The 26,214-nt window shown below is 43.9% G+C and overlaps 1 protein-coding gene across 1 annotated transcript in view; it reads right to left on the reverse strand.

Moving 5' to 3' along the window:
* SEPTIN2 (septin 2) overlaps positions 1-26,214 on the reverse strand; it is a 77,296-nt gene that overhangs the window by 16,170 nt on the left and 34,912 nt on the right. Inside the window, exons 4-8 of the mRNA XM_068280618.1 lie at positions 22,967-23,053; positions 19,402-19,525; positions 6,332-6,466; positions 6,012-6,129; positions 2,404-2,505 (exon numbers count right to left, since the gene is read on the reverse strand). Coding sequence (XP_068136719.1) covers positions 2,404-2,505; positions 6,012-6,129; positions 6,332-6,466; positions 19,402-19,525; positions 22,967-23,053 — 566 coding nt within the window. The remainder of the gene's footprint in view (positions 1-2,403; positions 2,506-6,011; positions 6,130-6,331; positions 6,467-19,401; positions 19,526-22,966; positions 23,054-26,214) is intronic.

Below are 26,214 nucleotides of genomic sequence, written 5' to 3' on the forward strand. Positions count from 1 at the left end.
GCAGGCAAATTTCAGCAGATTAATGTTTGCTGATGGATTGCCAACGTGCTGGGAATGCGGCAGTGAGCGGCAACCTTGCCTTAGATACGCAACACTTACTTCATGCTCAGTCAAAACAGTTTATCCAAAGATATCTTGTCAAAGAATAATTGTTCATGAGGTGCGGTAGCGACTAGCGAGTACTCTTGCTGCAAATTGTTAACAGAAAAAGCTATTATATTGTGTTTTGGAATACCAAAGTATCATGTCTATGGGTTACCATTACACTAAAAGTCTACCATAAAAAAAAAATTAAAAAAAAAAAAATCTGATCTTTATGCTTTAGGTACTTTATACGTTGGTAATTGGTTCCTAGCTCTTGGTGTCATTTCTGTTACTAGGTAGTGCTCGCTGCTTGCCGCAGAAAGAAGTAGCATGGCTATTTCAACTGTTTTGTCTACTACTGTAGGCCCTGGAGATTTGTCTAGAGACAAACAGGGTCTTGCATATACAGTGGAGCTGATGGTGGACACAAAGAAGGTTGTCTGCCCTAAACATTCTAGGTCAGGGGTGCCCATTGGGTAGAACATGATCGACCGGTAGATCACAAAAGACTCTTGGGTAGATCCTACGCCACCTGCTTAAGTGACATAAGCGTTGTACGTCTCTTTGGAAGTGTGGGTATTTTTTAGCTGCAGTGTGAGGAGGTAAATGACATCAAAGTGATCATTAAAGTGAACCTCCAGACTAAAAATTGACTCAGAAGCACTGGAAGGGCATGGTGTTTCTTTAACTGTTTCACAGCATCAGAACTTTTTTTTCTCTTATACAAGCCTCATTTTTTGCTGCACAGAAAAAAACTGCCCGGGCATTTTTCCCCTAATGCTGTGCAAAGCATGATGGGATTTCTGATGATGTTGTTCTCGTTCTGCTGTTTTGGTGCAATTTTTTTTTTTTATTACATTTTGAATTTGACATTTGAAGCCTAGTGTGTGCAGCTGGGAGGGGTGATCAGGACAAAGGACAGTTGGAACTGTGTCTCCTGCTCCCTGTCACCTCCTTTCGACCAAAAAGATGGCTGCCCCCATGACAAAGATGGCAGCCCCCATGACAAAGATGGCAGCCCCCATGAATCACAAACATTTGCCTGTTCTTTTAAAACGGGGTGGGTAAGAGATTATATTACCTATCTATTCTAATTAACATAACTAATGTAACTTAATGACAGTATGTTTGTTTGGGCTGAAGTTCCCCTTTAAAGCAAAATGCCAAAACCTAATTCAACACTATGAATCAGTTTATAACTTTGGATACGGTAAGCTTCACAATTGTTTTACTAGACCAATTCACCTTGGTAAAGTAGATTACTATAGTTAAACACGACAGAGGTTACAGCAATTCCTTGAAAACCTAACAAAAAAAAAAAACAAATATGGGCCCTTATTTAATTCCCTTCATCTCCCAAGTTTTCTCCTAGGAGGCAATTTTTCATCTTCTGTTTAAAATAATGTTTCAGCACTTTGCAACTGAATAAGGCACCAAAAGTTAACTGTAGAAGCACTGTCGGCATTATATAAAATATTTTCTTGCATGCTGGTGGCTTGAAAAGGCATTGTATTGATCAAGTATGAAAATATCACCTAGGAGAAAAAAGAAATTGATTAAAGGCCATAGGGCCCAATCCAATTTAATTTTCCTCCCAAGTTTTCTCCTAGGAGATAATTTTCATCTGTTTAAACATAACTTTTCAACACTCTGCAATTGAAAAAGTACCAAAAAGTGAAAAAATACTGTCAAAATTATTCTGAGTATTTTCTTGCTTGCGGGTGGCTTAAAGAGACTCTGTAACAAAATGTTCAGCCTTAGTTCTTCTATCCTATAAGTTCCTTTGCCTGTTCTAATGTGCTCTGGCTTACTGCAGCCTTTCCTAATTGCACTGTCTCTGTAATAAATCTTATCTCCTTTCCTCTGTCGTGTCTGTCGAGCTAAGGCTTGAATGTGTAGAATGTGCAGGGCTGCTTGTGATTGTATAGAAAAGATACAAACCCTCTGCAGGCCCCCTGCAGGCTCTGTATGACTCTGCTTATGTGAGCCTTTCACAAGCTGGTTAGTTTGTAAACACTGCCTAAAACTGGCAATTACAAGCCAGGATTGCAGCAGACAGTGGCAGAAACAGCACAGAGGGGCCCAAGAGAACATAATGAATAGAATAGTATGCTTTCTGCTGTAAAAATTTTAGAGTACAGATTCTCTTTAAATGGATTTTTATTTTATAATGTGAAAATATCTTCTAGGAGAAAACTTGGGAGAAAAGTAAATTGGATCGGGCCTATAGTCGGTTAACAAAATGAATCACAGAAGGCCTTTAATTCCTTGACCAGCAGATCACCTGTGACAACAGGAGAATGGTAGTCACTGACAAACCTTTAAAAGTCTAGTCTGCTCTTTGAAGTCCTCATCTTCATCAGACTCTGCATCTGGAAGCTGGTAAATTTTTATGCCATGTTCTTCAATTTCATCCAGAATCTACAAATACGTGTACAGTAAATGATTTCTTAATCAATGTACATGCACTAGGTAAGTCTTTGTGATCAAACAGCTTTGCACAATTACATGTGAATGGCATAAAGCAATGTTGGCATCCTATAACCACTTCAGATCCTTTCATTACATGGGACACATATTTGAACACCAACTATATAAACCTATAGGAGCACTTCTCTTTCAATTATTTTTCTACATTTCCTTCTTAACACCTGTGTAGAATATTACTACTGATAAAATAGGTCATTATGCTTTTCATTTATCAAATTAAAAGTTGTAATTTGTGTAAAGAGACACTAGATGGCACAGCATAAAAGGAAATGAAAAACTTAAAACAATGGAAAGCAATTATATCACATCACAAGAGAAAAAGTAGTCATTTAAACTTCATGTTGTGTTGAACTGTATAATATATCATGTCAATATTCCAATTGCCTCACAAAAGCTTACATCTATTAATGATCCTTTTGGACAGAACATACACAATTCCTATGTGTTTATACAGTATAACAGGCTATACAAACATAGCAAAGAGTAGAGATAGTCAATGAGATGGCAACAATTCTGGTTTTCATTACACTATAAGTTGATAAATATAGGTCTGACTCACCAAGTAAAAGTATAGGGGTTGACCTGTATGCGAGTCAGACTTTATAGCCAGGATTGGGGATAGGGGGCGCCTCTCACTCTACCTCTAAAGCTAAAGAGGCCAGCATGCTCTCCCCTGCAAAATCCACGACTTTTTTGGTTGTGGATTTTTCTGCCCTATGCGATTCCGTGTGAGGCAGAGCTATGAGCTGCAGCCCTGCCTCACACGCATCTATCAGCAGCGGATCTCCGCCTCTCCCCCGCCCCTCTCAGTGACTAAAGATTTTTTTTGAGACTTAGGAGTCTCTAAGATCTCCCCCTCCCTCCCTTAACCCCACCCTCCTCACATGACATCAGTAGCCAAAGGAACAATGATCCATGTTGACCGGCATGAGTGAGAGGAGAGTACACGGCACCTGGCACTGGACCTAGTATGTGGCTCAGCTTCTGCTGCAGAAATCTGCAATCATTACTCACATCGGGGTGGGGGCAATCTGCAATCATTACTCACATTGGGGGGGGGGGGGGGGGGCACAGAAAGAGTTAATTATCTTAAAGAATAGTGGCCACACTAAGGAGGGGACCACAGATGATGGTCACACTGATTGTGGGAGGCAGGGGGACAGATCCTGGATGCACCAATCACTACATTTGTGGGAGGAAGGTTAGAGTGTCTGCCAGCACTGATTACCTGGGGTCTGGGGAGAGATCATGTCCGCACTGATTATCAGAGGGCAGGGGGACAGATACTGGATGGACTGATTGTCTAGGGAAGGGGGACAGATACTGGCTAGACTGCTTACTAGGGAGGAGGAGTGGGGCTGCACTTGAGGACTGGGAGGGTTAATGGCTGCACGAGGGGCCTGGAGGGGTTAAGGACTAATAATTTACACAATGCAGCCATTAACACCACAGCTCCCCAAGTGCAGACATTAACTTTGCTGGATAGACTTATACTCCCACCCCCCACCAACTTTTCTCCCCACCAACAAAGCTCTCTGTTGGTGGGGTCTGATTGCTCCCCCAATGTTTGTTTTTTTGTAAATTTTATTTATCTATTTTCAAATACTTTTTTTTTTTTAACACTAAACCCTCCCTCCGCCAGCCAATCAGCGTGATCAGCCGTCATAGGCTTCAGCCTATGACAGCCGATCACCTCCGATCCCACAGAGGGGACAGCAGTGTCACAGGGCTGTCCGCCGGAACAGCGCTGCCTTAGATCGCAGCGCTGTGCGGGTAATTAGACGTCGTCTAAGGGCCAATGCACACCAAAAACCTCTAGCAGATCCGCAAAACGCTAGAGGTTTTTGAAGCAGATTTTCAGAGCAATTCTAGGCAGGTTTAGAGAGATTTCTCTAAACCTGCGTAGTGTTTTTTTTTAAGCGGTTTTGTGTAGCAGATTTCATATATAGTTACACTAAAGCTGTTACTGAACAGCTTCTGTAACAAAAACGCTAGGAAAACCGCTCTGATCTAGTGTTTTTCAGAGCGGTTTTCCAATTTCCTATACTTTAACATTGACGCAGAAACGCCTCAGAAATCTAAAAATTGCTGCAGCCCCCAAGTTTGCGTTTGTGGAAAAAACACCAGCCCATTGAAATACATTACCCAAGCAGTTTTTAAAGCACTAGCGTTTTTAAAAACACTCCAGAACCGCTCTGGTGTGCACCAGCCCTGACAGTCTCCGAGCGGCGTGCGATGTCCTGCAAAAGCAATCCCCAGGACTTCACGCCGGTCGGCGTTAGGTGGTCCTGGGGCTGCCACCACGGTCACGCCCTTCGGCATGACGCGGTCCTTAGGTAGTTAAGACAAATACAAGCTTGACGTAGTCTAGGTCTAGGATATATGGAAGTGCAACCAAGAAGAAAAAGTCAGCAAATCACACTGGAGTATTCTAAATAAAAACTGCAAATACTTTATTGGTGCATCATGACAGGCTAGATTTCATGCAGCTTTGAATTGGGCCAAAATCTAATTAGCATAACTGCAAGTTGCATATAGTCTGAATCGTACGAAATCCAGAATTATTAGCATCTCACTTGACCATCCTTTGTTTATGAGCAACATTTTACAATAATACATTTCAAATAGAGATGGTGGACATTGAAATAGAAAATGTAAGCCAGCAAGCAGGGCGACTTATCAATTTTTAACTGTTATTGATATAGATTCTGAGTGGTTGATCTAGGTGCTGTTCCATTTTTTGCTACAATGCTCACGGCTTGTGGAAGCCAACAAAAAAAAATATTGTTACAAACCTAACTGTGAAAATCATTATCAGCTCTTTCTTTTAAAGCGGACCTGAATTCAGAACTTCCTCTCTGCTCTAGAAAAATAAGCAACAGCATAATAACCTTTAAAGCAACAAGCCGCTTGGCCATTTTTATTGATTTTTACTGATGTTTCAATAAAAGAGCTTTATACCTTTGGAAGTGCCAGCCTCCATCGTGCTTGCTGCTACTGGGATCCGGAGGTGTGAGGACCTTTTGAGGCTTAAGCACCCATTTCCCCTTTTTGAGTGAAGTGCTACTCTTTTTACCATTTGACCAATAACCTTTATAGCAAAACATTTCTTTGTTACAGCTGTTACAAATCCTGCAATAGATCTGCAGTTTGTCAACTTCCTGCTTTCATGGATGCAGACATAGGGTTAACAGCCTGTGCTTACAAATTAGCTGCTCTGCCGAGGCAGATTATATCCCTGAGCTGACACAGCTCAAAGATCAAATTACAACGTGTGGTTAGTCACATAGGAGTGGGAATTAGACAGGTTAAACTCTCTACATACATACAGGGTGCATTTTTTTTTGTTTTCCTTCTGTCCTTTGCAAGAGTTCAGGTCCACTTTACGCTTTGCTGGTTATACAAAACCCCCCACGGAAGCCATGAGCTGGTCTTACCCTTCTCTTGAGCCTCTCCCGTTCCTTCAGAGTCAAAGTATCTGCTTTGGCAATGACGGGAACGATGTTCACTCTGTTGTGTAAAGCCTTCATAAACTCTACATCAAGGGGCTTTAAACTGAAATAAATATTGTAGTATACATTAATGAAGTGCCACATATTACAAAACAAGAATCAAGTCTAAGTGATGACATTCACAGTACAAAAATATCAATCTATGGATTTGTGTTCAGACTTCATTGACGTCACTGGGCAGCTACTCATTACTATAGCGGTGTCCTGGCAACAGGGGAAAGGATGTATAGATGACCTTCACATACCCATGGCCAAAGGGGGAAATGAAGTAAAAGCAGCAGTGGACACGGTTATCCACAATGTGACGTCTGTTCAAGCCGCTCTCATCATGAAGATATCGCTCAAACTGGTCATCCACATACTGGATAATGGGTTTGAAACTACAATTTGGAAAAGAGAAGGATAATTGTTACACAGAAGAGAATATACATGTCACATACTTGAGAAACAAATGGGAAGTCAGCTTAGACAACAGACAAAAACTGTGGCCAACTTACCAAGGCAGGTGCCAAGAAAACTGGTAGAGAAGTGACGCGGCTGCCCAGAGCAACCAATCAGAAGCCTCACATCATTCAACAGCCTGAAATAATGCTGGTTGCAGATTGGCTGCTCCACTTTTGCTCCAGTTTTCTTTGCAGCTCTTCTAATACGTTAGCTCCATTGCTACTTTTAGTACAGGAGTCATTACTTAAATGGAACCTAAACTGAGAAGGATATGTATTTTTCCTTTTAAAATTATACCAGTTGCCAGACTCTCCTGCTGATCCTGTGTTTCTAATACTTTTAGCCACAGCCCCTGAACAAGCATGCAGATCAGGTGCTCTGACTGAAGTCAGACTGGATTAGCTGCATGCTTATTTCAGGTGTGTGATTTAGCTCTACTGCACCTAAAGAGATCAGCAGGGCTGCCAGGCAACTGGTATTGTTTAAAAGGAAAAATCCATATACCTCTCAGTTTAGGTTCCCTTTAAGGCTGTATTCACATGTACAACAGGACTGTGTGCTTGAACCATAGTTCAGCCATTGATCTGCTGTGGAGCAAGCACTATCTGGTTGCTGTGTAATGTAACCTAATGGCAGTGTTTGTAACTACATGTCTCAGTTTTTCACACCCAGTGCGGTTTCTACATGGTAGGTAGAAAATTGTTCCAGGTCTGTGATTCAGCCACTGCTGCAGCTATAGAGATCAGCAGAGTTGCCAGGCAACTGGTATTGTTTAAAAGGAAACAACCACATCCCTCTCAGTTTAGGTTCCCTTTAAGTTTACATATGACAAAAGCAAGCAAGTTTACGAAATCAGAATAAATGAATGAATGCTAAAACTGTTCCTGAAGCAAAGGGTCCCAAGGCTCCCTGGGAAATACCAACAACCTCCATAGAGTATGTGCTAGACTGATGCAGGAGGCACCCAAAAATTAGTTCTAGATTGGAAAAATTTGCATAAAATGACAACTCGAAAGAGTTAGTATTAGTTAAAAAAAAAAGGGGGGGTTCCAATTTATTTAAAACAAAAACACTAGGTGCACAGTGAAAACTGGGAAAACTGGGAACTTCATGAAGTGAGAAGTCAGTGATATTTAAGTCCCTCCCCAGAGTCTTAAACACATTTTGTTGACCACTTGGCTGTTCCTTCATCCCAGCTGGCTGAAGAACACCGAATGTGCAGCCCTTACACTGCAGGATGCCAATAATAAATACAGTACATTTTGAACACTCACTCTCAAACGGTAAATTAACTTAAAGCGGAATTGAATACTAAAAGTGTTTCCCTTACCTGGGGCTTCTGCCAGCCCCTTGCAGCTTTCCTGTCCTGCACTGGTCCTCCACGATCCTCCGTTCCCTTGCCGCCAGCTAGTTTCATTACCGAAGACTTGTAAGTCGACGGCAACTGTGCCTGCACGCCCTGAGCCACAAGTATCTTTCTTTGCACTATTTTGCCTCCGCTAATAGTGCAGAACACTATTGCGAGCAGGAACGCAAAGAAAGATACACCTGGCCCAGGGCGAGCGGGCGCAGTTGCGACGTCGACGGTAACAAAACTAACTTGCAGTGGGTGAACGGAGGATTGTGGAGGACCGCTGTGGGACACGAGCGTAACAATAGACCCTGCAAGGGATGCAGCGGCAGGGTGGCCCAGAAGCCACAGAGGGCCCCGTTCTGTGAGACTTTCTGCTCTCTGCACAATTGTTTTAATGACTGCGTCTGCTTAGCCACTGATAAGGAATCATACAAAGTTTTGCAGACAAATATTTGTAGACAGTCCCTACTCCGTGTTCAGCAGGCTTGTGTGTACAGCCTGTTCTACCCCAACCTTTTTACCCCTCTCCAAGTGCTGTGTCCTGCAGTGATGCTTGAAAAGTCTGAGTACAGAGAAAAAGGGGAAGGAAAAAAAAAAAAAAAAAAAAAAAAAGGGCACTGCACGGGACTCCTATTTCACGTACTCCGTCCTGAAAGGGATGTCTCTCCCCTACAAAGTCAGTGATGCCTCTTCCCCACTTCTGTGCAATCCAAGTGACCATTGCACCACACAGCACTGCAATTCTCTTCTCGTTTATAGTGAATGGAATTGCAACACAAAAATGCACAAAAATGCATGTAACATGCACTGCGATTAAGTGGTGAATAGCAACACATGGATGGAAACATGGAAGTATTGCTGTAAATGCGACCAGCATAGCCAATGTGAAGATGAGGCCTTTAGGTTTCGTTTACTGCCGTCACTCACTTCCTCTCCTAGCCACCAACAGGATCCATATTAGAGCACAGCTGTTCACCCGTAGAGATGGCCCGAACCTCCGATTTTCAGTTCGCGAACCTCCGCCAAATGTTAGATTCGCGCGAACTTTCGCAGACTACAATAGACTTCAATGGGGAGGCGAACTTTGAAAACTAGAAACATTTATGCTGGCCACAAAAGTGATGGAGATGCTGCTTCAAGGGGTCTAACACCTGGAGGGGTGCATGGCGGAGTGGGATAGACGCCAAAAGTCCCGGGGAAAAATCCGGATTGGATGCAAAGCAGCGTTTTAGAGGCAGAAATCACATTGAATGCTAAATTGCAGGCCTAAAGTGCTTTAAAACATCTTGCATGTGTATACATCAATCAGGGAGTGTAATTAGAGTACTGCTTCACACTGACACACCAAACTCCCTGTGTAACGCACCGCAAACAGCTGTTTGCGTAGTGACGCCCGTGCTGGACTGGTGCGCACCATGGCAAGATTGCTCTTACTCACTCAGTGATGTCAGGTAATGTCTGACTGCCTTAACTTTCAACGGTTCTTTCTCTACCATTGTTAAAGCTTGCATCTATTTTTTTAAATACTTGTTCTGCTTGCTGTTCAGTACCTGGCTGCAACGAGAATCTTTTATGGAGGGCAAGTCTGCCATTGTGAGTGACCACTGGTAATGGCCGGGGAATCCTGGTTCGATTCCGGTCCGGAGTGGAAGCGTAAGAAACGGCTACCACCACCACACAGCCAAGGAAGGCAGCAGGCATGGCATGCATGTCCCGAGGTAGTGACCAAAAATAACAATACAGGAGGACTTTCGAGGCCCTGCTGTACATGACACTGACTGTACTACCTGTAACGAGAATCTGTTATGGAGGGCAAGTCTGCCATCCATTCAAGTGAAAGGTATGCACTGACTGCCAGGTATAATACAATGTGCAGTCAAAGATGCAGTGAAAAGGTATGCAGTGACTGCAAACAGCTGTTTGTGTAGTGATGGCCATGCTGGACTGGTGCGCACCATGACGAGAGTGCAGGTGATGGCGGCTTTCCAGCCCATATGGTCGCCGGGCTGAGGTAGCTGAATGACAGAACAGTGACTGTCCAGCTGATCAAATTTGTCTGTCCACAATGAAGCAACGACCTTATCTTTGGTGTGCCACCCCCCGAGACACTCATATAGCCGGCGGTCATTGCTTCATTGTGATACGCAAGCCCCTTCACCGCGGCAAGGTAATTATCATGAAGGGGAATGGGCACATGTACATGCCTTTTGTTTTGTTGTTGCAGCTGCACTGCAGCCAGAAAAAATTAGGCAGGCATGTACACGCACCAGAAAAATTATTATAGCGGCCGCTGCTAGCAGCGGCCTTAAAAATTCAGGAATCCGCGTGGAGTCCTGGACCCTGTTGGTGGCGGTGGAGAAGGCAGTCAAGCGGCCTGCAGGCAGAGGTGCTGTGTGGGGAGCGACTTAGTCTTCGGGCAGGCAGTAGCCCTCCGGGATCCATGCCTCATTCATTTTGATAAAGGTGAGGTACTGAACACTTTTGTGACTTAGGCGATGTTTCAGTGACAATGCCTCCAGCTGCACTGAAGGTCCTTTCTGACAGGACGCTTGAGGCAGGGCAAGACAGAAGTTGAAATCGCAAATTGGGACAGCTCTGGCCATAGGTCAAGCCTGCGCACCCAGTAGTCCAAGGGTTTTAACGCTACTTACAGTGTCTACATCCACACTTAAGGCCAGGTAGTCGGCTACCTGCCAGTCCAGGCGTTGGTGGAGGGTGGAATCGGAAGCGCTAAGTCGAGGCGTTTGACTAAAGATTGTCCGCATATCCGACATCACCATGAGATCGCTGGAGCGTCCAGTCCTTGCCTGCGTGGACTTGGTAGAAGGATTACTGGCAGTGGTACTTTTATTGCGTTGTGCTGTGACATCACCCTTCAACGCATTGTAAAGCATAGTTGCTAGCTTATTCTGCATCCTTTCTGCCTTCTGGTGAGTTGGTAACTTGTCCGCCACTTTGTGCCTATACCGAGAGTCTAGTAGCATGGCCACCCAGTAACGCTCATTACCCTTGAGGTTTTTTTTATACGGGGGTCCCTCAACAGGCTGGACAGCATGAAAGACGCCATCTGCACAAAATTGGATCCAGACGTACTATCCATCTCCTCTTGCTCTTCCTTAGTGGCATCAGGTAAGTCGTCGTCCTCCCCCCAGCCATGAACAATACCATGGGAATGTTGAGCAGCACAAGCCCCCTGCGATGATTGCTGCGGTTGTTCTTCTGCCGCCACCTCCTCCTCCAAAGAAACACCTTCCTCATCATCCGAGTTTGACTCCAGTTCCCCACACTACTCTACCTCCTCCTCCCCCCTCTCTGCTGCTGCAGGTGTTGAGGAAACATCTGGTTCTGATGAGAATTTATCCCACAACGCTTCCTCCCATAACTGTTCCTTTTCACACTTCTCCACAGCTTGATCCCCCACTCTACGCACGGCACGCTACAGGAAGTAAGCGTACGGGATCAAGTCGCTGATGGTGCCTTCACTGCGACTCACCAGGTTGGAAGCCTCAAACGGTCGCATGAGCCTGCATGCATTTTCGCATCAGTGTCCAGTTGTTGGGCCAGAACATCCCCATCTCCCCAGATTGTGTCCTTTTACTGAAATTCTAGTGGTACTGGGTGACTGCTTTCTCCTGTTCTAGCATGAGAGAGAACATAAGGAGGGTCGAATTCCAGCGAGTCGGGCTATCGCAAATGAGGCGTCTCACCGGCAACTTGTTTCTCCGCTGAATCTCGGCAAAGTGTGCCATGGCCGTGTAAGACCGCCTGAAATGCCCACACAACTTCCTGTCCTGCTTCAGGACGTCCTCTAAGCCTTGGTACTTTGACACAAATCTTTGAATGACTAGATTCAGCACTTGTGCCATGCAGGGTACATGTGTCAACTTTCCCAAATTCAACGAGGAAATGAGATTTCTGCTGTTGTCACACACCACGTTGCCGATCCCCAGCTGATGCGGGGTCAGCCACTGATCCACCTGTTAAGAGCAGCCAAAAGAGCTGGTAAAGTGTGACTCTCCGCTTTGAGGCAAGACATGTCTAAGATGGCGTGACACCATCGTACCTGGCATGCAGCATAGGCCCTGGGGAGATGGGGCTGTGTAGCTGGAGAGGAGATCGCAGCACCAGTAGAGTTGAACTGCCATTCAGCCAAGGAGGAGGAGGACGATAGCGAAGAGGATGTAGCAGGAGGAGAAGGAGAAGAGGTGGCAGGAGGCCTGCCTGCAAGCCATAGAGGTGTCACAAGTTGGTCCGCTGCACAGCCACGAACTCCCTGCTTGCCATCGGTTTCTGTGCAGGTCTTTGGCGATCTCCACACTAAGGAGGGGAACATCTTTGCCCTAGGGAAAGGATGAGACCAGGAGCCCTTATGGTGTAGTATCGTTGGATAAATATGATAAAAATTATAATGTGGGTAATGAATACTCACAAGCGTGGGTCGCACTTATGCAACCACTGACTGTGCATTCAGAAAGTAACCGTTTCCGCTCGGTATCCCCGAACCTGCTGGAACTGGGTGGTCGCTCTCCTCCTGTGGTCATGTATACTGGTGGATGGGTATCCCCAGTACCAAGATGACACCTCAAAGTGGTGACAGTACGGATGCAAGTTGGTGGAGGCGCCCTTAAACTTCTCAGTATACCAAAAATATTTTAAAATATAAATAAATAAATTAAAAAAAAAAAAAAAAAAAAGAAGAGGTATCTTACCTCACTTGTAGACTCACATTGGTGAAAAAAGGAGTCTTTATTAAATAAAAAGGTTAAGTAGTAGACCACTAGTTTTACAGGACAGGCTTCCTCAGGTCAATAAACACAAAACCGTAATAGCTTGCCGTGCAGTGCGGGGGTACAGGAGGTTTCTATTGGAATCTTTAGATATCATGGCTATGCACTATCTGCATTTAAGATGTAAGTATGTATACGGGATACATTCAAAATGAGAACATTTGTCAAAATGTTAATGTTCTCATTTTGACAAATTCCAATAAAAATTGAGTTACCAAAAAAAAACGCGCACACACACACACACACACACACACACACACACACACACACACACACACACACACACACACACACACACACACACACACACACACACACACACACACACACACACACACACACACACACACACACACACACACACACACACACACTCTCTCTCTCTCTCTCTCTCTCTTAGTCTTATCAATACAAAGATATGAGAGCTGCTCACAGATATTCATGGGACCAGTAACCTACATTTCTGGCATCAACACAGCATAAAGAACAGAAACCCAGTCAACGGGAAAAGTGTGCGAACATAACTGGTCCTCTGGAATAGGCTGTCTTTGCTCTGTTTGAATAATGTAGGTCAATGACCTACTAAAGCATTTCAGCTATTATCCACTTCCTCTGACGGACATATATGTGAAGAGTCAGTACAACTTGTTCCTCTTGCATCTGGGCTGCATAAAGCAAAAGATGCAGGGTTTTGGCTAAGGCTACTTTCACTGTGGTGTGTTGCGGCCACATTGCAACGCAGGACGTCGCACTTCAGAGGATAACCTATGCAATGTTTATAGTGTGATAGATGCGGTGCAGCATCCCAATGCAAACGTGCATTGACAGCAAAGCATACTTTTCATCAACTGTATGCTTCACTGTATGCGACAACGCACAGATAACATGCAGCATGACTTTCCCATTCCATTGCTTCTTGCTTTTACTGTGAACCTAGCCATAGAGACGCTGGCATCTGTGCCAATTTCATTGCATCTTCTAATTCTAGCAAATCATCTATAAAGAAATCACCCATCCCAACACCTACTCTTAACTTTTTCTTTTAAGTACAACCACTTCCTGTCAACTAACCTTAACAGCAAACTGTAAGAGGGATATGGAGCCTGAAATATTTCCTATTTATATTCCATATCTATTTATAACAGTGCAGATTGCCTGGCTGTCCTGTTCACCCTCTGTCTTTAAAGGAATCATCGAAGATGAATAAAAAGTAAAAAAAATCTACTTACCTGGGGATTCCTGCAGCCCGGCAGCCGTCCTGTGCCCTCGCCGCAGTTCCGCTCCCCGCCGGTGGCCCGGAGTCCCCTCCGGTACAAGAGGCCTACTTGCATTCCAGCGTGTGGCTCACAGTCGTGCTGACATCATCCGGACTGTACTGCGAAGGCGCAGTAGTTCTGCGCCTGCGCAGTACAGTCCGAATGACGTCAGAGTGACTCAGTGAGCCGCATGGTGAAGCACAAGCAGATTCCGACCTGGCAAGGTCAGCACCTGCACCGGATGGGTCTGGGAGCCACCAGAGCTGTGGCGGGGGCACAGGACGGCTGCCAGGGGCTGGAGGAAGCTCCAGGTAAGTAGATTTTTACTTTTTATTTATCCTGGACCTTCCCTCTAAAACACATAGCCACAGACCCTGAACACATCAGGTGCTTTGACTGAAGTCTGACTAGATTAGCAGCATGCTTGTTTCAAGTGTGCGATTCAGACACTTCTGCAGCCAAATACAAAAACAGGACTGTCAAGCAAGAGGGATTTATTAAAGGAAATAAATATGGCAGCCTCCATATCAATCTCAGCTCAGGTGTACTTTAAACATAACTCCTCATAATATCCAACTTTAACCTCCCCCTAAGGTCAACACCTTCCTGATGCCCGAACCATAAAACGAAACACCCCTATCCTATTGCCCTGTATCCAACCCTCTCCTTTACACCTTCCACTAAGCGATAACTATAACCTATCAGTATCTTTTTTTTCTTCTTTACTGCCGGCACTGAATCTGACCACAATCCAACTACGGTCTGCTGAGCTGAGTATTCTGGGTTTGTAATAGCAGAACGCTGTCCCTCATAGCCATTGTACCAGGGACAAAAAGAATCATGCCAATTTAATCTCAGTCTCTGAACTATGCTGCGAGCTTGTTATTTTAATCTATGCGGCTGGCCGGTAAAAGGTAACATTTATTATGAAATATTTACATAGCGCCAAGATCTTCCTCAAGGCTTTAAAAATAAATAAATAATAATAATGAACTTACTATTGTTTTTGTAATAAACTTTAAATTACAATTTCCTATTTCTACTAATGGATAAAAATGGTGTAACACTTAACTACTAATGAGCACATATAACACCAACGAAACAACAAAAACAGACCTACTATTGCACACTGGATAACAGATTTCATGATGCCAGTGTCTGCATATTAGTATAAAACAGCAGTGTCTGAATTGCACACCTGAAGCAAACATGTGGCTATTCTAGTCATACTGCAAGAGGAACTGTAATCTAAATAACATCTTATCCTATAAGAACCACGTCTCTGTGTCCCCTCTGCTTTTGCACTACTGTGCATGCGCGGCACACTTGCAGCAGTTAGAGCAGAAGGACAACGGGGTGGGGCGTGTATGGACGCGCGGCTAATGAGAGAGAGGCAGTGTGGGGGGTCGCGGCCAAAACCTAGTAATGAATAAAAGTGCTTATTTTTAAAATATTCATTTATAGATTACTAGTAGACCCAAGCCCGTTTAAAACCGGACTCTAAGTCTATTTTATACTGCCGCCGCCAGTGCGCATGCACACGCAACCGCCTCGCTCCCTGGTCCCGTACAGCTGTCCATACTGTGCACATGCGCAGTACCAAATAACAGGGACACAGGGACAGCTGGACGCAGCGACACAGAGTTTATTGTAGAGGATTTAGTGAGCGTTTGCCCATTGTAAAATCTTTCCTTCCCTGATTTACATTTTGAAATGCATCACTGGTGGTGACAGCTTTAGTTCTGCCAGGTGATCCATACAGAATGTTCGTTACTGAGCGTTCTATACACAGATGAAGATATTGCTTGCTTGGCAGTTGCAAATAGCAGTTATTTCCCACAATGCAACAAGGTTCAGACAGTATACTGTCAGTGTCGTGGCCCTGATTTCACACTGTGGGAGGTGTTTCACTACACTATCAGCCATACAGAGCCCCCTCTACTGGAGATAAGGTAAAGATTTCTCATGAGAAAAAGGGTGTCAGCTACTGATTGGGATGAGGTTCAAGCCTTAGTTAAAGTTCCTCTTTCAGTCAGAAACTCCTCATTGATAAGCTTATTCAGGGTCTATGGCTGAAAGTATTGGAGGCAGAGGATCAGCAGACAAGCTAGACTTTGCATGGTTTGAAAGGAAATGAAAATGGCAGCCTCCATATCCCCCTCTCACATCAGGCCTACTTCCATGGAAATCAGTAGTTTCGTTCATGCATATGGAGTTTCCAGTACTGTGCATTTCGATAAGCACAGCTTGTACCATCCTGATTCACATGTCTGGGCTTCATCCATACATTAATGGCCCATACTCACGGGCAACTTTTCTTCTGTCGCTAGCACACGGGAGCGTGTGCGCCGACGTTCCTCCTCCCCCCACCGGAAGCTCCGTGTTCTTTATGGAGGTTGCTGTCGCTAGTCCGCATACTCACGCGGACTAGCAGCGGAGTTGCGGCGGCAACTGTCGGCAGGCGATTGACCGCGCCAATCGCCTGGCGACAGAAGCGGCGAGCGACGGTTCGGGGTGCGCGCCCGTGCAACGCCTTATACTCACGGGGGCGACCTGTCGCCGCAACACGCAAGCGCCACGTGTTGCGGCGACAATTGTAGCCCGTGAGTATGGGCCATTAGACTTCCTACCCTGAGGGTATATAGACTGGATTACTGTGGAATGAATCCAACTTCACGACGGCAACTATTACAACCTAATTCCACACCAGGGACTACCAATTTGGTGTTGTACATGAATAGCATCAAACCATTATGCCTACCTTATTTTTAATAAGAAAAAACCACTTATGGACATTTTAGTGTATTTATCTCATTATGCTGCATTGTGTTCTGTGCACATATGGAAGCTACTCCACACAGGGTGGAAATTTCATGCATTACATTTTATAGTGCCATGAAAACAAAAGATTTTAACATGTGTATTTTTACACAAACAACATTGTTACATTTGAAGTTGTCACATGCAGTTTTGTTACATAATATTATTGCTGTATTACCGGTAAGTGCCAACATATTCAGTGGCCCTGAGTGTTAAAGGGAATCTTAAGTGACATGTGACATGATGAGATAGGTGTGTGTGTACAGTGCCTAGCACGCACATAACTAGGCGGTGTTGCTGTTCTGTATTTTCTGCCTAAAGAGTTAATATTCAGCTATGGAACTGACAGTTTTTCTCCAGTTGGGACCCAGTCAGACAATAGCCTCCTTCACTGATCAGGAATTACAGTTCCTGGCAGAAAACTGGGCTTCTGGAGTAGAAGATAGATAAAAAGGTCAATAGTTCATATATTTTAGCACTCAGAGATAAGGGAGTGACTGTTTCTTTGAGCTAGTCGTGGACTTGCCGTTCGAACATTTGAGGTTTCAGTACCCGCTGTTTGGATTTTGTCTGGTCCAGATAAACAGTTTGTAGGATTAGTGTCAGATTTTCTAGTGCGGATAGCACAATATAGTAAATAATTCCATCTGGCACTACAGCGATATTTTCTCCAAACTGCAACGCTGCTCGTCTTATGCAGAGAGCCTGCCTTCTGCTGCTTCCATGTTATATTAGACAAGACACTTAATATTTATATTGCGCTTTTCTCCTGGTGAACTCAAAGCGCCAGAGCTACAGCCACTAAGACACGCTCTATAGGCAGTAGCAGTATTAGGGAATCTTGCCCAAGATCTTCTCACCAAATAGGCGCTGGCTTACTGAACAGGAAGAGCCGAGATTCGAACACTGGTCTCCTGTGTCAGAGGCAAAGCCCTTAAAGAGAACCCGAGGTGTGTTTTTTTCAAATCTTAACCTCCCTGGCAGTCTATTAAAATCCGCCAGGGGGCAGCGCAGCCGTTTCTTTGTAATAATTTTTTTTTTAAAATCCTGTAGCGAGCCTAGGGCTCACTACATGGCAGCCGCTGGGCATCCCCCTACCCTCTTCGATCGCCTCCGGCGATCAGGAAATCCCGTTCTGATTTCCTGGAGGGCTTGACGTCATCGGGAGTCCCGATCCACCCCTCAGCGCTGCCTGGCGCTGATAGGCCAGGCTGCGCAAGGGGTCTAGGTGGGGGCGGCGCGGCGGATAGCGGCGAATTGGCACTCTCACGCAGCTAGCAAAGTGCTAGCTGCGTGCAGCAAAAAAAAAAAAAAAAAAATTGTGCAAATCGGCCCAGCAGGGCCTGAGAAAACCTCCTGCGCGGCTTACCCTGAACTACGTTACCGGGGTTACCGCCAGGAAGGTTAATAGGACACACAGGCATGTTATTGTGCACAGAACATGCCTCTGTGTCCTATTAAGATTTAAAAAACACACCTTGGGTTCTCTTTAACCAGTACACTATCCAGTCACGTATTAGAAGCATGGAATAAGCATGCCACCTCTGACAGACTAGGGTTTGAATCTTGGCTGTTCCTATTCAGTAAGCCAGTGCCTATTCAGTAAGGAATCCTTGGGCACGACTCCCTAACTAAGCACACCGTTAGTGGCTGCAACACTCAAGCACTTGGAGTCCACCAAATTATAACTATCATTATTATGCATTTCCTTTTAAACAATACCAGTTGCCTGGGTTTTCTGCTGATCCTTTGGCTGCAACAGTGCCTGAGTGACACACCTGAAACAAGCATGGGGGCTAAGCCGGACAGACTCTAGTCAGAAAAACCTCAGCATGCTCGTTCAGGGTCTATTGCTAAAAGTATTAGAGGCAGAGGATCAGCAGGACAGCCAGGCAATGCATTGTTTAAAAGGAAATAAATGTCAGCATCCATATCCCCCTCTGTTCATGTGTGCTTTAAAAAACTCATGCACTGTTTGAGTAGGAGAAGCAATATATTTTAGGGTTACTAGAGGTTAAAGAGACACTGAAGCGAAAAATAATATATAATATAATGAATTGGTTGTGTACTATGAATAATTACTAGAAGATTAGCAGCAAAGAAAATATTCTCATATTTTTAGTTTCAGGTATATAGTGTTTTTTCTAACATTGCATCACTCTATAATATGTGCAGATTACACAACACTCAGCATTCAAAATGAGTCTTTCAGAGCAGTCTGTGAAGTAATGAACTCTCCTCTAGCAGCGGAAAAGTAAACAGTTCAATTACAGTTGAGATAATAAAAGTCAGATAACAGCCCTCTCCACGACTAAGTTAGTAGGAGAGCTTAATGGCTTTTTTGCATAGAGATAACAACTGGAGTTCCTCAACTCTTCCTGTACTGAAACAATTAGACTGATGTATCTGATCTTAATGTTTTTTTTCTTAGCTGTACTACACATACAAATCATAATATCATATTTTTTTTCCGCTTCAGTGTCTCTTTAAGAGCCATTTATTTTCTTTGTTTGGCATTCATCTGACATGAACATTGAACATCTGGAAAAAGAAAATAATTTAGTTTTAAAGTGTTAGCATCTCCCCAAAGAGCCTTAGCTTTGCTGCAATTGGCACCAACCTGTGCTTTTAAGAAAAATGACATTTGCACTCACCAGTCTTCACAATTCATAGCATCACCATAGCCTGGAGTGTCCACCACCGTGAGACGCAGTTTCACTCCCCTCTCCTCTATCTCCACTGTGGATGCTTCAATTTCCACAGTGCGTTCAATCTTATCTAAACACACCACAGAGAAAAGAAGCCATGTAAGTTATGTGTACAGTCACATGATTCCAGCCCCCAAACACTCCAAGATACAAAACTATGTATTCCACTGTCAAATGAAAACCTAAGTACAATTCCTGTAAACATTTTTCTTCCTTTTTTAAACATGTGGATTTATCAGTATCTTCAAATAGCATTAAAACAGATACTGTATAAGAATTCCTTCTGTAGAGAAGGTAAATACACCCTGGCCTCTCACAGCCAGCATTGCCACAGTTTGTAGAAACCACCTCTAGTAGGCATTTCTTATAAATTGTCAACCCCTACATGCAAAATCCAGTATTCTTATTAGATAACAAAATATATGTTCTTCCACCGTTCTTAAGCTCCATACACACGCTCGACTGTGATTGTGTAAAAACGAGTGATCAGACGGTTAACGATGAGTGAACGTCAGCACACATTTGAATTCAGCGATGTCACAATGATGGTCTTTCGAACGTATCGTTACAAAAAGGTTCAAAAATGAGGACCCAGAAGTGCGAAATTTACAATATGGTAGGAGTTTGAAAGTATTGATCATTGGCTATTCAATAGTAGAATTACTGCTTACAAGTTTGGGCACACATGATGTTGTGAGCCAGGTGTCTACCATAGTTCTACTATTGAATATCCACTTTGGTCCTGTGGAATTGGAGGTTTGGTGGACTCTGATTATCATAGTGATGATCATCTAATTGTTGCATTGTTCCCTGGATCTGTCATGATTTTATTGCAGTGAATTCTGCAAAATGTTCTAATAAAGTAAGTTTGTAACTTCAGAAGGTCTTTTGAGTGTGCTGATCCTTGTGTGTGTCCGGCTTGGTGCTCTGGCAGACTGACCCTGTGCCTCATTTAAAAAGAGACACTGAAGCGATAAAAATATCATGATATAGTGAATTGGTTGTGTAGAAATTACTAGAAGATTAGTAGCAAAGAAAATATTTTCACATTTTTATTTTCAGTTATATAGGGTTTTTACTAACATTGCATCATTCTCTAATATGTGCAGTTTACACAATACTCAGCATTCTAAAATGTTTTTTTACAGAGCAGGCTGGGAACTATTGACCTGTCCTCTGGCAGAGAAAAAGAAAATCCTTGACTGAAAGCTGAGATTACAACCTTCAGAACTCAGAGCTCTCTGCGACTTTGAAAGTCGTAGAGCTCAATGGCTATTTTGCATAGAGAACATCTGGAGTCTCTTAACTCTCCCTGTACTGGAAACAACATTAGACTTATTTCTCTGCTCCTAATGTTTTATTTCTGAGCTGTACTACACATACAAATCATATCATAATTTTTTTTTCACGTCAGTGTCTCCAAGTCATAAGGGAGTGCTGTCTCTAAACCCGATCTTGTTTCCACTAAAAACTGCTTCTTTTCTACATACTGACTTCAGGGCGATTTAAAGGGATACTGTAGGGGGGTCGGGGGAAAATGAGCTGAACTTACCCGGGGCTTCTAGCGGTCCCCCGCAGACATCCTGTGTTGGCGCAGCCACTCACCGATGCTCTGGCCCCGCCTCCAGTTCACTTCTGGAATTTCTGACTTTAAAGTCAGAAAACCACTGCGCCTGCACGCCCGTGTCCTCGCTCCCGCTGATGTCACCAGGAGTGTACTGCACAGACAATACTGGGCCTGCGCTGTGCGCTCTTGATGACATCAGCGGGATCGAGGACACGGCAACGCAGGCGCAGGGGTTTTCTGACTTTAGAGTCTGAAATTCCAGAAGTGAACTGGAGGCGGGGCCGGAGCATCGGTGAGTGGCTGCGCCAACACAGGATGTCTGCGGGGGACCTTTAGAAGCCCCGGGTAAGTTCAGCTCATTTTCCCCCGACCCCCCTACAGTATCCCTTTAAGAGTAAAGCCCCAAGCACACACTCAACAGCGGTCTTTTATGCAGCACAATTATTGAACAACTTTTGTTGCGAAACAAGTTGAACAACCCCCCAAAAAAAAAAAAAAAAAAAAAAAAAAAAAGGTTGCTCGCTATTGTTTAACCACTTCTCTACCACGGGGTTTTTCACCTAAAAACCACAGCAATTTTCACATTTAAAGGAGGCAAGGGTTAATGGGCTTAATGGGGGTATAATTTATTTAAAAAAAACCTCACTGATGCTGATCAGTCACTAATGCTGTGTTAGTTATCTGAGAACCTCTCACGAGTGATCTCAGTAACTGTAACAGCATAGTGACTGATACAATGTTTACACACATTCTGCATGAATAAGCACTGTCATTGGCTTTGTGAACACATGTTCACATCAGCCAATCACAGACCAGCGGGTGCCCGACGCGTATGCACGTCCGCGTGCATGCGAACGCGGACGCGAACGCGCACGCGAACGCGCACGCGAACGCGATCGCGCACAGCAGGAAAATAAACAGGAGTTGCCTATCTACGCCCCTGTGACTCAGGTGAATTTTAAAGGGGCGTAGATAAGCGTGGCAGAGGTTGTTAAGTGGTTAAAGAACTGATAAGACTGATAAGCCGTCAATCCAACTGTTGGATTGCGTCTTATCAGTTCAATAATTAAGGTGCATAAAAGACCACGGTTGAGTGTGTGTATGGGACTTAAGATTTGGTTAACACATAAAATGTGCACAGTTCTGTATGTGTACACTAGTGTCTTGTCTAGTCAATTTTGCAGGAGTTTTCAATCAGTTTTAAATGGACAGGAATGGAACTGTAAACATTGGGCATGATCCACAAAGCTTTTTCACCTGTTTTCACATTTTTAAGCCCCCCCCCCCCCCCCCCCAAAAAAAAAACACAAAATAATTAAGGTAAGTAAAGTAATATTCAGGAACAACTTACTTTCAGCGATGATTTTGCTTGTAAATGTGCTGAAATATTTTTTATTAATCAGGAGAAAAAATATGTCATTTATAAGAAGTTTTGTGAATTGACCCCAATGTCTGTGTGAACCAAGCCGTATAAAACTGATACAAAAACTTACAGGACTGGAACAAAACTGTACACATTTTATTTGTGAACCCGGCCTTAATCATCATGGCGTAGCCAAATTATTATTAGTAAGTCTTTACAAATGCGGCGTGTAACTTACTTAGCTTATGGTATGAGACAGTTTTAGATTTGCATAAAAGCAACAGATAATTTGAAAAATAAATCTTAGGGCAGGTTCATACCACGAACACATTTGTAAGTGCCAGTGATTTAAAAAGCGTTTGCTAATGTAACGCTATGTGTGATTTTTTAAAGAATCACATCGCTCAAGTGATAACATAGAATAAGCTTTACATTAGCAAGAGCTTTTTAAATAGATGATACTTGAAAAAGGACTTGCAGTGTGAACCAGCCCTTAAAGAGACAGCAGCGTATAAATTACCGTTGCATAGATCAATTATGTGTAATATTCCAGAAGCAAACTAAAAAAATAGCAGACTCACCTGCTGCGCCGGGCACAATTCGCTCGGGATACAAGTCTGTTAGGAAAAGACTGTTGATAAGAGTTGATTTCCCTAAGCCAGATTCACCTGAAGAAGAAGAGGAAGACTTATTACACATCAAAATACCTCCCTTACAAAATGCACACACTGTGACAAAACCATTCAGTGAAGCTGCATGCAGAATTCCCTGGACACAGCAAGAGCAAAGAGTTATTTAGTGGCTGTGGCAGCCAGATTCTACCTTATAGCAGTCAACATTTAAAAAAAAAAAATCCAATTGGCATCATGTACTCTACAGCTTATAAAAAGTGACGCTTACAAGTGTCATGAAGTTACCAAAATGCATTTCCCAGCCACATAAAGAACACGGGCTATAAGGATTTTTTCACAGGGACAAAAAAGGAAATATACCGGTATGTCCTTTGAGGAAAGCAATGCCACACACAGCATTACCTTTTTCACGCAAAAGGTGTTGGCAAGTTACCACTTCCTCATAGTCACAAAACCGAAGACCCCATAGTGCATTGTTTCAGGATAGCCACAAATCTTTTTATGCAATTATCAGCAAAGCAAGCATGAGGCAGCTCTGGTTTACAGTAAACGTACAGCTTTAATCACGTGCAAGTATCTTCTGTTTAATATGAAGTTTCTGTGACTACTCCCCCTAGCAAAAGCAAATAAGATAACCCATATTTTAATGCATAAGTAATGCTGAAACTGCTGGGCACAAAGCCTTTGTGTTTGTTTTCAAGACTCCATTGCAACTGCCCTTGATTACTACCCTCATTCTTGTGGCCTGTTTGGGCTTTTCTGGGTGGTTGAAGAGCCTTTTAAATTCAGCTCAGGCTCATCTCTTCGCTCAGAAACAGCCGTATCAGTCTGCAGACAGACTGTACACACTCCGGACTGTCGCTGGAACGCCCACCCAGCGGGAGGTGCCGACGGACCAGTCGTTGCCTCCAGTCCGGCGTGTGTACGGACCTAAAATAGTGAGAGATTCTGTCCTTTCATGAGCTATACAATCTATGCAATGTAGTTTGGTCTCCGACAATCACCTGTGGCAGGCTATTGGATTTCAGGATGGCCAAACTGAAAGCCGCACGGTCTCATTTCTGGAGCTGGAGCTTAAAGATGTCCATGGGAACATGATCGTCACGTAACCCTATTTATTTTGCATCCATCACCATCTCTCAGGATGGGGGTGGGATGATCCAGAATGAATACGGATGGGTGGAGATTTTATCCAATGCACACCTCTACTGAAGGCAACATCAAAGGCAAAATGCTACTAATACTTACTGCATTATTGATCAGAGCCCCATTTAAAGCACACCTGAACTGGGGGCTTTTTTCAGCTCCCCATAGTTGAGGTCCCTCAATGTCTAAAGAGCACCCTTTGCTGTGCTGCCATCACCCAAGTGGGTCAAGCAGTACGATGCATGCACTGTCCCGGCTATATGCCTACTCAATTGCACTGCCGTGGCCCGGGAGCATTCGTAGACACTTCTAATTGCACATGTGCAGAACACACCCAGCTACAAGAGCACAATCGAGGAGGCATGAGGCTGTGACAGCACATGGCCCATTGCACATGACCCAGCTGGGTTGGGAGCTAAAAATTGGTCGACACCTGCAGAACGGAGGACCCCAAGTGGATTTAGCGACTATGGGGGCTGGAAGAAGCCCCAGGTAAGTATTAGTCAACTCCCCTCCCCCCCCCCACTTCAGGTGTGGTTTAAGACATTTAAACCACACAGAGCATATTCACCTGGGGGTTGACAGCAGTGCATTTATTGCTTGTCACATGCTTTTGTGGATCTGCCAGGCACATGAGGCAGCTGAAAGCATTCAGCACACACAGTGGGGTGGTGCCTGTCCAAAAAGCGTGACATGCTGCAATTTTCTACCTACCATGTAGAAACCGCACTGGGTGTGAAAAACTGAAAGACATGTAGTTACAAACACTGCCATTAGGTTACATTACACAGCAACCAGATGGTGCTTGCTCCACAGCAGATCAATGGCTGAACTATGGTTAAAGCACACAGTCCTGTTGTCCATGTGAATACAGCCTTAAAGGGAACCTAAACTGAGAGGTATATGGATTTTTCCTTTTAAAAAATACCAGTTGCCTGACTCCCCTGCTGATCTGCTGATCTATTTAGGTGCAGTAGAGCTAAATCACACACCTGAAACAAGCATGTAGCTAATCCAGTCTGACTTCAGTCAGAGCACCTGATCTGCATGCTTGTTGAGGGGCTGTGGCTAAAAGTATTAAGGTGCATACACACATCAGACTATAGTCTTTGGAAAATGAAAGATCACAGACCAATCTTACCACCCTTCATGTAGTATGAGAGCCATACCTACACAGTCTTTTCTATGGAGCTGAACTCCCCATCAGAAAAAAAAAATCTTTGCAAGATGCTGCACACAGATGCTGTACAGACACAAAAGATCAGTATCTGCAAAAGATCCGTTCCTGCAAATTGCATTCATAGTCTGAGATCTGCAGATCATCATACACACCTTGTTTAACTGACATTCATCTGCAGATCAGACAATCATCTGCAGATCTGAAAATCCATCCTGGTGGATCTGATCTGCAGATGATCTGCAGATGATTGTCTGTTAAACCAAGTGTTTATGAGATCTGCAGATATAGACTATGAATGCATTTTGCAGGAATAGATCTTTTGCAGGAACAGATCTTTTGCAGATACTGATCTTTTGAATGTGTACAGCATCTTGCAAAGATTTCTATCTGATGGGGAGTTCAGCTCAATAGAATAGACTGTGTAGGTATGGCTCTCATACTACATGGAAGGGGGTAAAATTGGTCTGTAATCTTTCATTTTCCAAAGACTATGGTCTGATGTGTGTATGCACCCTTAGGCCTGGGTGCACACCAAAAACCGCTAGCAGATCCGCAAAATGCTAGCAGATTTTGAAACGCTTTTTCTTATTTTTCTGTAGCGTTTCAGCTAGCATTTTGCGGTTTTGGGAAGCGTTTTTGGTGTAGTAGATTTCTGACATTGTTACAGTAAAGCTGTTACTGAACAGCTTCTGTAACAAAAACACCTGCAAAATGCTCTGAACTGCCGTTTTTCAGAGCGGTTTGCGTTTTTCCTATACTTCACATTGGAGGCAGAAACGCCTCCGCAATCCAAAATCTGCAGCAGCCCGGGAGTATGCGTCTCTGCAAAACGCCTCCCGCTCTGGTGTGCACCAGCCCATTGAAATACATT

This window comes from Hyperolius riggenbachi, chromosome 4 (assembly GCF_040937935.1).
Source record: "Hyperolius riggenbachi isolate aHypRig1 chromosome 4, aHypRig1.pri, whole genome shotgun sequence".
NCBI lineage: Eukaryota > Metazoa > Chordata > Amphibia > Anura > Hyperoliidae > Hyperolius > Hyperolius riggenbachi.